At 36.6% G+C, this 13,489-nt stretch overlaps 2 protein-coding genes across 8 annotated transcripts; one reads left to right on the top strand and one right to left on the bottom strand.

The window, feature by feature from the left end:
* Positions 1–1,529: 1,529 nt before the first annotated feature.
* Positions 1,530–3,392, top strand: LOC107222112 (EKC/KEOPS complex subunit TPRKB-like). The gene has a single exon (XM_046740749.1). It carries the CDS (start codon positions 2,023–2,025, stop codon positions 2,560–2,562), a length of 540 nt encoding a protein of 179 aa, XP_046596705.1. The 5' UTR covers positions 1,530–2,022; the 3' UTR covers positions 2,563–3,392.
* On the bottom strand, positions 2,878–13,248 carry LOC107222115 (regulatory-associated protein of mTOR). 7 transcript variants are annotated; one of them, XR_006904558.1, is made up of 24 exons: positions 12,681–13,248; positions 12,464–12,566; positions 11,881–12,122; positions 11,595–11,741; positions 11,105–11,289; positions 10,961–11,020; positions 10,747–10,847; positions 10,533–10,666; positions 9,869–10,252; positions 9,713–9,787; positions 9,358–9,615; positions 9,111–9,254; positions 8,720–8,972; positions 8,094–8,135; positions 7,700–7,845; positions 7,429–7,523; positions 7,233–7,338; positions 6,994–7,157; positions 6,742–6,912; positions 6,300–6,541; positions 5,851–6,048; positions 5,443–5,725; positions 4,978–5,256; positions 2,878–4,873 (listed from the first exon to the last, which is right to left on the bottom strand). XR_006904558.1 is itself a non-coding variant. In XM_015661341.2 (23 exons), exons 1-23 carry the CDS (start codon positions 12,879–12,881, stop codon positions 5,061–5,063), a joined length of 3,897 nt encoding a protein of 1,298 aa, XP_015516827.2. In that variant the 5' UTR covers positions 12,882–13,248; the 3' UTR covers positions 2,878–5,060. The 7 variants fall into 7 exon arrangements, 6 of the variants coding, with proteins under 6 accessions (XP_015516827.2, XP_015516826.2, XP_015516825.2 ...); XM_015661341.2 differs by having other exon boundaries at positions 2,878–5,256; positions 5,851–6,015; XM_015661340.2 differs by having other exon boundaries at positions 2,878–5,256; positions 5,851–6,027.
* Positions 13,249–13,489: the final 241 nt, after the last annotated feature.

Consider the following 13,489-nt stretch of genomic DNA (forward strand, 5'->3'; position numbering starts at 1 on the left):
TACAATCTGGTAGCAAACGATAATAGACCACTTGAAAAAAATCATATTTAGTTATAGCTTATAACATCTGTTTTTTTTACCGTCTTTTCACCGTGATGCAAGCAGTTGTCAGCTTTCGTATAAAGTACTCGACGCCGTTATTTTCGCATATTTCGAACCTCGGTCAAATCGAAAAGTATATAAATAAATCAGCAAAGTAAAAACCTTCGAACTGAGCGAAACCTATTTGTTTATAGTTTATTCTATGATCGTTTTCGTTCATGAATGCGGTTGGAATTAGATCAATCGTCACTAATTATTATAATGAAAGTTATCGGTTGAAGAACTTCCGCGTGAATGAATGGATTTAGTAGATTAAATTGAGACAAACGGAGAGATGCTAATCATTTGACATTTTTCTTTCGTCACAATTCTTTTTATTTTTTGTTGGTCTCTTCCCGCGGCAGCAAACAAACTTGAAAGCTGTATTCGTGATATTCTATTTCGATGCAGGACCGAGACATCGAGATGGAATTAACTTGCCCTCGATTCAAGGCTGGGCCGACCTTCACAGGTCACAGTCACGGCCAAACTTGTATGAGGCTCGGCTTTCCTTCATTTCCTTTAAGATGACCGTCACGTCAGTGTAAATGTTTTCGTTCAATGTTTATACTTATGTTATATTGTTCATTATATAGTTGAAAACGTTTCCCAAATTCCTAATTTTCACCCGTGTCTGCTTGAACCGCCAGCACTTGTAACAAAATTTACTTGCAGTGATAAGAAAATAACAGTGAAAAATCGTACCAACAACAACCATAACAACAAAAACAATAATCATAATACCGTGGTGATGATAATAGAAATGTTTAAATGATAATGATGCCGAAAAATACGTTCTAGTTACTTCTTCCGCGATGAGTTTTAGTTTTTGAGATCATGCAGTTGGTAGTACACGTACAGTTGTGTTATATCGTACGCGTTATACACACAATTTTACTGTAAAATTTTATACTAGATACACCTTAGACGACAGATGTTTTTTTAATAGAACAAAATGTTGGTTCTCACGCGTCTTTTTCAATATTTGGCACGCCAGTTACATCTATGCTATAACGTACAAGTGATTTACTTATATTTCGCGACTGAATAAAAAATATAAAGGCACGACGAAAGACTTTTTCGAACGTCGCTTGAAAATCAGTTTATACTGGGTCTTAGAACCCATAAGTATAACTCGACAAAAGTTCGTACGGCTATATTCGTATAAAAGATTCTGGGTCAAACATTCCGGAAATGTGGGTCGCATTAACTGATACGGAAACGAAAATGGATGCGCGAAAGACAAAATTAATTTTATCTATGAGAAAAGAGTAAAGTACATTTGCATATAAGCATTGAAAACAATTTTTTACGCGGTGCGAAAAGATTCTATTCAGACAATTTTACGTTTTATATTTTCAGAGGCTTCAATGCTTTCTTGCTTTTATTAATATAACCCAGGCAACATTGAAGCCAAAAGGAGAAGCGAAACCATTCAATAGCACGTCCTTTGGATTGTAAAGTCATGTTTGAGACAAGTTTCAGGACACTAGACTTGTTATAGTTTCAACGTATTCATTGCTTATGCAAGTATGTACACATTATGATCTGTCTATACTCAAGAAGAAAGGAAATAAAGTAGAATTGGCGAGCTTCTTTGATTATATAAAATCTAATCTGTGGTATGAGTATTGAAAAAACAATTGACCCAATGCAATTTACAGTTGCGGAGTATTTTCCACGAAGGAATACTAGTATTTTCGAACAGAATGAAGAAACAGCGTGAGATCAACGCGCGAGAAACTTTTGTGTAAACCAGTGCGACTAGTACGAACGGTACGAACCACGTACGAACTAATGACTGGATTCTTTTCGTTTCACTCGGTAGGCAAGGAAGAAAATCGGAATTAACCTAACCTATCAATTCAATTGTTATCGTTTATTGTGAGGTTAATTCACACCGTATTTTGCAAAATTTCTTAGCAAAGCTGTGCTAAAAATATGGAAAGTTGTACGGTACAGTTGGACGAAGATACAGGAAAATTTATAACATTATACTTGTTTATTAACGTTGAAAACACTGAAGAAATACGTAAAAAGTTAATCAGCGGGGAACTCCAATGTTGCGTTATGAAAGCCGGGCTCGTTGTCGACCTGTTTCAAGTTATCGTCGCAGCAAACAAGGCCGTAGTTAATGAGAAATTTGGCAAATTGACTACGAGAACAATATTTACAGAAATTTTATTCAACATGTCATTGTCGAAGAATATTACTCAGTCGTTGGTCAAGTTTGGCATTGACGATAAGGAGAAAAACATTATTGTAGGAATTATTCATGGATCGGATAATACAGAAGCTATGGCAAAGGATTCGCTAGCTGCGATCAAAGGCGAGAGAGTTTCTATTGGAAGGCTAAAAGAAATAACTGACACATCAGTAGTTAAAAAAATATATAAAGTCGATGAATCTGAACTGAAAGTTTCCAGTTTAGTCGACTGCGTTGTGAGCAAAATGAACACCAAAGACTTTGCTTCTTACTGATAATTAAATTAATTTATTTGTGCTTTGTAATTATACGAATAAAATAATATTTTTATATGTATATTGAAAGTAATTGTCTATTTATCACTGAAAGGGAAAACTTTACTTGTTGCTGTTCTCTTTTTTTCTTCATTAACAAATCGAATAAATAGCGGACTTATCATTTCATAGCAATAGATCGTATAACATGATCGAATTTTATTTAGCAACTATTTACAAAGGCGTTGTTCTAATATGTTGGGTAATGTGTGCTGTGTACCTAAACAATGATTGTTCTGATTATTGTTTTCATAAACTATATCATAAGACGCCTGATAAACTTGATGCACCAATCATATATGTATATTTATAGCAATGCTTTACATAATTACAAACCTTTTACATTTAGCTGAGAGCAAGAATAACGATTACATACTTTGTAGGATAACGCAGTTGTCACTTTGCGAAAATATATTCTCAACGTATGACTCTTATTTACATGTTAGATAACCAATTGGCAACCGGATTGATGCGAACATGAGTTAATGTTCACCAACACTTTCTTTTTATTAAGTATAATAGTTTATGAGTAAAATTAAGCTTTAAAATATACGTGTAATGTATACCGTTATACATTCTACATATATGCTTAGGGAGTTAATCAGTATTGCATTTTGGAGTAAACACTCTGCGTGTAGTGTTTTGAATTGGTAGTTTGATAGCCATGAATATTATTATTTGTTAATGAATATGATGGACAGATCCATGCTTTGCAACAGTGGAAAGATCAGCAAGCATGTACATAGTGTATGATAATACAAAGATTTTTAAGCATCTCGGCACATGGTGAAGAAAAATGAAAAATAAAATAAACCAAGTATATCTCCCAGTATTAGACTGCAGGGATGGCATATGAAAAACAAAATTTATTAGAGAATAATTTTTTACGAAGCGAATAAATTACTAGTGTGATGTAATGAACTTGTAGCAATTGAAGAACAGAGTTAATTATAGTAAGTTGTGTGGTTTATTACGATTCACGTAGTTGTTTAACATTTGCACTTCGAATGCCTCAAAAATTAATAATAAATTGTGGGTAATAAAACGTTATCATATTTCAATCCACCGAAATGGCCATATGCGCTTTTTGAATAAATATTATTCCTTTATTTATATATCATTTTCCTAAACTTTCTCTTGATCTTCTGACTAATCAAAAGCTATAGCACTATCAAATCAAGAATATTCTTGATGATTACTTATTTGAGCTTAATGTTAGTATCAGAATTTAGATTGTACGAACTTTCGTGGCTGCCACTCGATAAATATTTATCACCATTTGTCATTGCCAATCGCTGCCCAAGCAGCGAGTGTTGTACATTTATTATAGACATAATATTAATGGTTAATAGTTACCATTACTTAGAATCTTGACTTTGTATGATATACTCATTTACTCCTACACCTATTAAATAAAAGTATAGCTGTGTGATCTCGGAATCATTTGATTCACGTGCACTTCTATATCTCAGCTAATCGCTTATTGTACCTGTTAAAGTGGCAAACAACTATTCGTGATTTTCAGTTTTACATAAATGGAGGTATACTTATGATATATGTGACATATTGACAACAAAAAAAATCATGTACGCAAATTCGATCGATTCTTGACGCGTATTCAAAGATTGTTATTTTAACGTTTTATTTTGTTTGTTCCATCAATTAACTTCGTGAGATCTATTTCTTTCCGTTATATGATGTATACTTCGAACTAATTATATTATTAAGTCGAGTACTAATAGAACAGAAAGTATTCATAAGAAAAATAATCAATGTTAAAAATGTAGGTAACGCATTGTTTCGGATTCATTGGATTACTCTAATGACATAGATCTCCTGGTTGGTATCCTGTGATTTTCACAATTAAAAAAAAAGTCAGTCAAATCTTGGAAGCTGCAAGTTTGTCATATACCATTGTCAGAAAAACTCTTGCACGAAAAGAATGTATCGACTGTCCAATCCAATAAACAACTCGGCCTACTTCTTTCGGGATTGCTGCTTACCGCATGTGTACATAGTGTGCATTAAGTTTAAATTACGAACACGGGACCATGAATATTACGCGCTAAGTGAATCAAAATTTTAGATTAATAACGTGTTTTGATTAAGTGATAGAACTTGGATCGCTATTGCATTGTAAGTTGTGAAAGAAAAGTAGACGTGACTATGAAATAGAAGAAAAAAAAAGATAAAAATAAATAAAAAATTCTCACCTGTTTTGACATTTGCTCCAACATCATTACTCGACTTTTGCCACACAGGTAGATAAAAGCTAACGGTAAAGCATATATGTAGGTATTTACAAATTTATAGTAAGGAACCACATGATGGACGCTCGAGAAATTTTAACATATTTACGTAATACCACAGGCTTACTCAAATGTAAATAGGGATGGGGTCTGATGCAATATTTCTACGGCTTGCTGGATGTATCCCTATACCAGCTCCATCTCCGATAGTCATCTGCGCGGCTCAGAAGCGTAAACGGATACGGAACTGTCCATGCAGCCTGCTGCCAGTACCACTCTGTATGGATGGAAGTTGAGACAGCTGACTGGACCGATTCGAGTACCCATGAAACCTTCGTAGGACTTTATTGCGTTCAAGTTTTGGCCTGACATATTGTAAACACTGATGCATTGGTTCATAGATGCACTGAAAAGCATTGTATGTATTTTATTAGCATTTATTTACTCCAGGTGTATCTTGTATTTTAAAAAGTGGTATGGCTTCTTCACAGGTGTTTCAGAAGTGCAATAAACTTCTCACTCACATTACTATAATTCTACCCTTGGCAGTTACAAAGAACGATGATAATTCTCTACAATTCATAGAACTCACCAGGTAAAAATGTCGGCAACATTGTGAACAGCCATGGCAGTTATTCCTTGGGCGGTTTGAACTGTGTTAACAGATGAATTCTTTCTGAGATCGAAGAATCTAATATCTCCAGATAATGAGCCTGTGATGAGTCGGGGGGCACCTGTCGCCGTACCTCTGAAGTAAGCACCAAGAACCCAGGCTGTGTGCTCTCTCCATGTCATCACTCTTGCTTCATGAGGTGGAAGCCGACGATCGAAAAGACGCACCGATCCATCACCGCATCCCAGAGCCATCAAGGTGCCTTTGATATTCATTTGAATGGTCAAACAATTTAATTTTCGAACGAATAAACGTATTGAAGTTAGATAAAAATGCACGTTAGCAGTTGCATGTGATTGATAATTTAGTTTAAAACGTTGAACTCACCAGAACCATCCGTGTCTAGACATGTAGCACAGATGTCCGCCCCAGTGGGTATATCTTGTTTCTTCAATTCGGTTTCAGCATCCCAGAGTCGCACTATGCGCACGTCCCCAGTAACGGCTAGTGTTAGCGAGCGCTGTTCCCAGCTGGTGATAAGGCCGGCTGAAGCTGAATTGTGTACTGTTGAACCAGGGACACCAGCTACTTACAATATATAGTGAGATTTGACTGTTCATCACTCATTTTGAATTGAAGTGAAAGCTGATTTGGAATAAAGTTGGAAGTATCGAAAGATAGTTTACAATGAATTGAAAATTTTTTTACTTAATTTAAGTTTCAAGTGTTTCTACGTGAATAACAAAATTATTTTGGAGACTATGCTCTGATGTGATTTTAACGATCTGGCAGGTACCAAAGTGATATAAATTGCAAAATTGAAAATACGGTTTTACCACTGGGACTCTTTGAAGCAGGTTGTGCATCTGCTAAGGCTTGCCAAGCTGTGAGGAGCGTAGGGTCACGACCCAACATGTTACAATAATTTTTCCATATTCTTACAGAGCCGTCATCAGATCCAGTCATCAGAAGTGCTACGTCGTGAGAATTTATGAAACCTAATGCAGTTACACGAGCCATTTTACTCCCGCGGCTTGTGCAGTATGTAAGTCTTGTACCGGTTTGCCAGTCCCATATTCTACACAATAACGAATAATATTAATCCTTCAACTTAAGGTAAAGATGTGAAATAGTTGACAATAATTGTGGGCTCAAGATTTAATCATACTACTTGGCATTGTAAAAATAAAACGGGAATATCAATTTTTCAATGACAAAGTAATGATTTTTAACGACTCCTTAAGTTTCGTTAGATAAACAAAATTTTAAGAAACCTACCCGAAACAATCTTTTGCTGCGACAGCCAGATGCTTGTCAAATGGGTGGAAAGTAACAACTTCAGGAGGTTGAGGGCTTCGTGTATGAAAGACCTGAGACTCTAATCTTCCTCGCGCAACTCTGATCTGTTCCTCTTTTGCGTCTCTTCGTTGTTTCTTGTTTCGAAGATATCTAGTGATTATAATTCCACGAGTTACAATACCGAAATTAATTTGAGATCAGTTTTAGGTATAAAATTAAATTACTTATTACCTCCACTCCCGTTCATAGTGAGCTCTACTCTCTATGTCATTGGTGGATTCTGTTTCACTCTCTAAACTGACCGGTTGAGCAAATTGGGCGCAACTCCATTCGACGAATAAGGACGTTGTCAATGGATTTTTGAAACCCAAAACCTCATCAGCCTCTTCAGTTATCTGAATTTACGCAAGTTACAGTTCCATTTTGTTAAGTAACATGAATTATATCAAGGCAGCAATTTAGAAGCTTACTGTATTAATCGGAGGTGTTTTTCTCGTCCGACTTCCGTGTAGTGGTACCCTTGGAGGGCGTAGAATTTCCGAGGTAGCGCTGACTGTAGGAAGAGACTCTCCCTTACTGGGATAAAAAAATAATTTCAAGTTTGAAAATTGACTATCTTAATTATGTGAAACGATCCTCGTGTCTTTCGTATCAATTTTTACTCACGTCAGAAAGCTAGCTCGACTAGATGGCGACGGGGGAAGGGAGATTGATGGTAGCTTTGCCTCTGTTACCTCTTTTGGTACTGAACATTCTTTGACCTGGATATTCAACATTTTTAGACTTTGCTTTTTATAAAAATGTTATTTGTCAAATTCTGCATCATGTAAAATTCTAATTTGTACTGTTGATGGTGTAAAGCAATTTTCAGCATCATGGATTGTGTTTAAAAAACAAGCACTGAACTGAGAGCTGATACTATGTGTGGGAATTTTACCTGATTACGAATGTGGTTCGTAACTTTCTGAGACATTGTAGCGACCGAAGGATGCGGATCACTATCGAGGCTACAGAGGCCATGCCACAATTTCATGTACACACTTCCGTAAGACAAGCTTGGGAGATTACCAAATGATGATTGACCTGTACAAAAAGTGATGGACAGATTAGCCGAATCTATTTTATCTTGCGAACATATATGGTTTCTACAGTAAGAAAATCTCAAATGTGATTATGAATTTCCTTCACTTCAACTGATCACTAACTGCATGCAAGAAAAGAAAAAAAATTTCTAATAATCCACCAACTCTAAATTAAATTTAGAAAATAATCGCCAAACATGCATCAAGACATTCGGTTACGATATGATTATGTTTTGCACAAATTATTACCGATTGATTCGCATGGTTTTCTTACAAATTCCCAGTTGTTTCCTGGTATGCCAAAAGTTGAAAAGAAAAGCTGTTAGACACTTAGTCTTAAAATAAAACTGCAACTTATTAAGCGAACCGTTCCTTGCAATAACAAGTAACGTCATCAATTTTTCTGGGGTTTCAGCTATATTTTATGCAATTCAAAGTTTTGAAACTCTTTTTCAGAGATGCTAAAATAACTGATATAATTTTTATAGACTACAGCTTTCTTCGTTTCAACACCTTTTGGATATCCTAGGAGATCGAGTTCCAATCACAATAGCTGTAAGATGAGTAGAGTGTCCTGATAATCGTTTACTAATTAACAGAGCAAATATGTCTAAAGTTTGGCTCAAAGATTTTCCGGTGTGAATCATATGATCAGACTTGAGTCACTTTTTAGTATATTTATTAATTAGAAAAATTCCGAAGAATATAAATTCTTCAATTACGTGAGCTTAGGAACATAACAAACTTATCTTTAACGCTTTTTCCGATTTGAAAGATGTCGTGAAATTTAATATGCATTTAAAAAACAAAAAAAAAATGATTTGATTTAAATCATGAAAGCAGTAAACAGTTGAAACGTTGTACAAGTACTTTACCTAAACTACTGATGGACGAAGAAGACGATACTCTCTTCATGCGATCTTGGCTAAAATCTGTCGTATCCGTGCCATAAGCGTTATTTGGCGAAAGAATTTTTAATCTATCTCTCGAACCGATCCGACGCATACCTGTGAATGGAGATAAAGTCTCGACGACTGGATCCCGCCTACTATTTTCTTCAGCAACTGCCAAAGTTACAAACGAGTTTTCAAAATGTAGCACCATCCATTGCAAAGCGACGACTAATTCCTGTGAATAAAAACGAAAACCGTTAGATAAAGACTTCCTGGCTAGAAATCACATGTATGTCAATCGTGATATATTTAAACCAATTACTCTATGCTTGATAATATAAAGAATAATTGAATGAATAAGGATAACACATACCTTTCTCACAAGAGGGCTCATATCGTGACTAACAGTATTTATAAGCGTCATGGCGATAATTTGATCAATATTATTGGCATGTTCACTTCTTTTAGTGACACTGTTTATAAATGTTCCTAGAGCGTAGACCGCAGCTGCTCTGACCTGAGAAACAAATCACTTGAGTAAACAACTGAAATAAAATAGATGTAATCTAGGGACAACTAACTGTAGAATAATAAGGTCATTCATAAGGTCATAAGGTCACCTCAGGTATTGGATCTTGCAAAAGAGTGTAGAGTTTTTCATGCGCAATATCTCTGACTCCGCACCACCTAGCTGCATCATAATTATGCCAAAGTCTGGCAAGGCACAGGCATAGCCACTGTCGTAGTAGAGGATTTGGGTCACCTAGTTGCTCCAGACAAATTGACACAAGACTACCTTTCAGAGCAGCTTCCTGCCCTGCTGGATAGTTGTTTACGATACTAGCCAAGACAAACGCAGCTAAAGTTCGGTGCTCGCTCTAAGAAATCGAGCATGAGAAAGATTAAAACTATGATTAACAAGTCATAGAGATTGTAATGCCAGAGGAATGGTAGTAGCTATACATAACAAATTACCGGTATTGTAGGATCTTGAAGAACGGAAAGAAAATATTTATGTCCATGGTCGCGCACTAGATCTGCCTGACACGTCTATAATATTATACTAGTTAGTTCATAAACAATTGATTGATTCATATATAGATATAGTAATGAAACAGACGTTGAACATACACTGTCCACCGCAAGGATTTTTGCCCATATGAAAACTAACAAGGGTCTTAATTCTCTTGCATTGCTCTGTAGTAATTTCAAAACGTAAGGAAATATCCCAACACTTAGGGCTAGGTTTACAGCCCATGGTCCAAGGTCAAGGAACTTTCCAAGCAACTCCAAAGCTCTGAGCCTATGTACTTGGCTCAGCAATACTTGTAATACAATTGGCAGTTGTTCGGGAGGGTTGCGAGACTTTGAACCTAACGTAAGCCATACTTGGAAGGCTGTGAGTTGTTCTTCGAAAAATGGCGAGTGAACAAATAAAGTCTCCGATTCCAATACCGCTGCTAGTTGAGCTAAAGAGAGGTCAAGAGCCAAATCCCAAGCCTGCCACATTGGGTGCTGCACAAAAAAGAAATTCATTTCTATTATCGGCTCAGTTATGGATATGGTAACTAATTTCAAGTGATTGTACCTGTGACTTGTATAACGAAACCATTTGCTCATTATAGACTTAAATATCTTCGAATTGTGTTTTGATTTACTGTCAAATTCAACTGCCAGATATAAATAATGTTAGAAGCTTATCTTAAAAGCTATTACGTCCTGAGCCAGTTCCTTTTTGTTTTTGTAAGAACTCGATCATTAACATAAGAATGATTCGGTCCAAAGTGTTACTCACTTGAAACGTTGGTGGTAGTTTTGGGAATGAAACAGGTGTACAGTCATAGGATCGAAGGATCCTTTCCGCCAACAAAAAGTTTCTAAATAAACTAGCTACTAGTAAGTCTTGTCTAAATAATCTTTGGAACAGATCTGAAAAAGACAAAATAGTCCTTTGAGTAATCAACTGGTATCCACATCTAATGTTTCTAGAAAAAGAGGTATTGATATACCTCTAGGTAACGTATTCCAAGCAATGGTGTCTGTTATAGCCGTAAAGATCCAATTTAGTTCGCCTAGCATCGTCCTGCGATCTGACAACTGACCTGGTATTCTACAAAAAAAAAAAAAATAATAATAATAAATAAATAAAATAAACATCAATCTTCATCTTCATTACTATCATATTGTGTGAAAAATTTAGGACAGTTGACATGTGGAACTTACTTATCGATAAGGTCTAGGGACACCTTAGGCACTAATTTTGATGTATTCTGCATGACGAACCTGTAAACGAGATTAAATAAGACAGATTTATACCAGTCAATTACCACTACAACAGTTTTAGATACTATGGTTTATTCATCTCACCAGCGTAATGCAATTGTAATGGGAGTTGTAAGACAAGCTGTGAATATATCTGCAGGCAAATCAGGATTCATCGGAAGTATTTGACTAGCAGCACAAGCTGCCAGCTGTATACAATTCTTGTAAGAAGGGGCAGTCGCGCTGGCTACGCCCGCCGTCCTATTGTGCTGAACTGCCTGCTTTTCCATCTGTGAAAAAAAGAAAATATAATGTCGGCGAAAAAGTATGTTCTCCTTCCGTAATTTGAAACTTCACTGTACATAAAGTTTTTAAACCGACACTAAAGATGTGTGCATGAAGAACAAAAAATGTGAGAATATAGAACCAGTGATTGGCATTTACAGCAATTCATAGAAATATATGATATTCTGGTCGAAACTAAGATTCAAATTCTTAAGTGAATGAATTCAACTTGAGCAATGCTAGTATTGTTTTCACACTTGAGAGTCATGTATCTCTGACATTAAATATGTAAGTTATGCAGTAATTTGACCTCGTATTCCCGTTCATGCTGTTCAGCAAACTGCTGAAAGGAATCAACGATGATTCCAGCATTTGAACAGTCGTATACATAGATAGAAGGTGCTCCCATCCATGTTTGCAGATCATACACCGACAGAGGAATGTACTGCGTGTATGTCTGAAAAGAAAAATACAACTGGTTAGTGATTACAGTGATATTTTATAATCCGTGGTAATTGGTGATGGTTCACTTATTGTGATATTTGGAAAGGATTTACGATTCTGCAATGAAATATCAAGCTTGCTAGACGACTAACCCTGTTGAAAACCCATATTTCTCCATTGCTGGTGGGTTTAGGAACTCCGTGACCGTTATAGTGGAATAGAACCCTCTCCTCCTTGGCATTGCGGCGCAATGACGTGCATAGTTTTTTTACTTCCTCGACAGTCGGATCAAGGCTTTGCTTGTACCTTGCACGTGGTTGCCATCGCTCATACTGCAGTTGAAGGTTTTTTCCAATCATCTCTAGAGCCTTTTGTGGGCTCATCAACTGTGGGTCTGCCCATAATATGTATCATATTACAATCGGAGTGAAAAAGTATCTGGGGTTGGAATGTTGGTAGTTTGAATGTTTAAACATTGCATGAAAGGCATTAGATTGAAGTAATCATCGACACTACATTCGTTTTTATCGGCATTCAGTATTAATGAATAAATGAGTTTTTGATCAAACATTGAATCAATTGAAACTTCAGTAAAAACCTGCATTATCGACCGGACAAAAGGAGCGGTTACACGAGGCGAGAAAAGACAACATAACCTAAGTACGCCGTGGTTGTTACATAATTGGCATGACAAAGAACGTTGATGTAAATAAATAAAGGAAAGTCATGAAATACCGATCCAACACTCGAGTCGAGCACAGGGTTGAGTTTTGACGACGTCCGGTGGATCGACGCCAACATTGAGGCATAAAACGAGCGCGACGCTCACAGTTTTCATCTGGAAGTGTGACATCATGGTCATGACAAGATCACATGGTCCGCTCGACTATATCGATTAATATTTGACGCAGAATATGCAGCCGATGGGGTTGATATCTGTCAAAAAACATACCCGTTCCTTCATTCGCCATGTCTGCGTGATGCAATTAACCCCTTCAATCGTCGCTGTGTGCCTCGGCTTGTTGAAAGCGATTGGTAATTTCCAGTCGACGTCGTCTGGATGTGTATTATTATACTGATCGTGTTTGTTCCCGTTTCGGTTATCCACGCTCTCCGACATTGTTGGCGAGTAAAATAAATCACCAGTAACCATACATTGATGACACTTCTTTACAGAATCAACAAACGCATTTCACCAATTTTTTCTTCTACAGCTCAAATTATCTCCACGCTATTACGCCTTCGCAAGTTTATTTTATGAGCCACCATGTTGATTACGCCTGTGTTACACGCTACTGTTTTCGTTCCATCCTCAGCTCGGGCTCTTGACATTAAACCTGTCTTCGCGTCGGATTGATTATTTCAATTTTCTCCGACTAACCATCACCGAATCTTATCAACGGCTCACCCATTGAAATCTTTTTTTCTCAATTTTTTCTTATATATTCCCTCTTAAATTTGCTACACGATTTCATGACCACGCGGACGGCGCAAGGTCCACGGTAAGCCACGGTTTTCTCTCTCCCTCTCTGTCTAATTTTTCCCCTGTCGGTAACACAGGTTTCTACACTCTTATGGCTGCTACCCATATACGCATAGGTACACATTTATTACGACGTTTTACCACTCCAAGTTACTCGTCACTTGCATTAAATCTCCTTATAAATCTTCTGTATTTAATTTTGTTTACTCTTTCCTATTTTGAGTTTCTGAACTATGATTCAACGTCTTACAAGGCTGAATCTTTATTGCATTTCGGTG

The sequence above is a fragment of the Neodiprion lecontei genome, chromosome 5 (assembly GCF_021901455.1).
Source record: "Neodiprion lecontei isolate iyNeoLeco1 chromosome 5, iyNeoLeco1.1, whole genome shotgun sequence".
Taxonomy (NCBI): Eukaryota; Metazoa; Arthropoda; class Insecta; order Hymenoptera; family Diprionidae; genus Neodiprion; species Neodiprion lecontei.

Coding starts and splice junctions, on each gene's coding strand:
- LOC107222112 (XM_046740749.1), top strand. CDS start 2,023: ATGGAAAGTTGTACGGTACAGTTGGACGAAGATACAGGAAAATTTATA.
- LOC107222115 (XM_015661339.2), bottom strand. CDS start 12,881: ATGGTTACTGGTGATTTATTTTACTCGCCAACAATGTCGGAGAGCGTG. Junction 5,726..5,850: donor TCTAGACACGGATGGTTCTG/GTGAGTTCAACG, acceptor TGAATATCAAAG/GCACCTTGATGGCTCTGGGA. Junction 5,257..5,442: donor GTTGCCGACATTTTTACCTG/GTGAGTTCTATG, acceptor AATGCTTTTCAG/TGCATCTATGAACCAATGCA.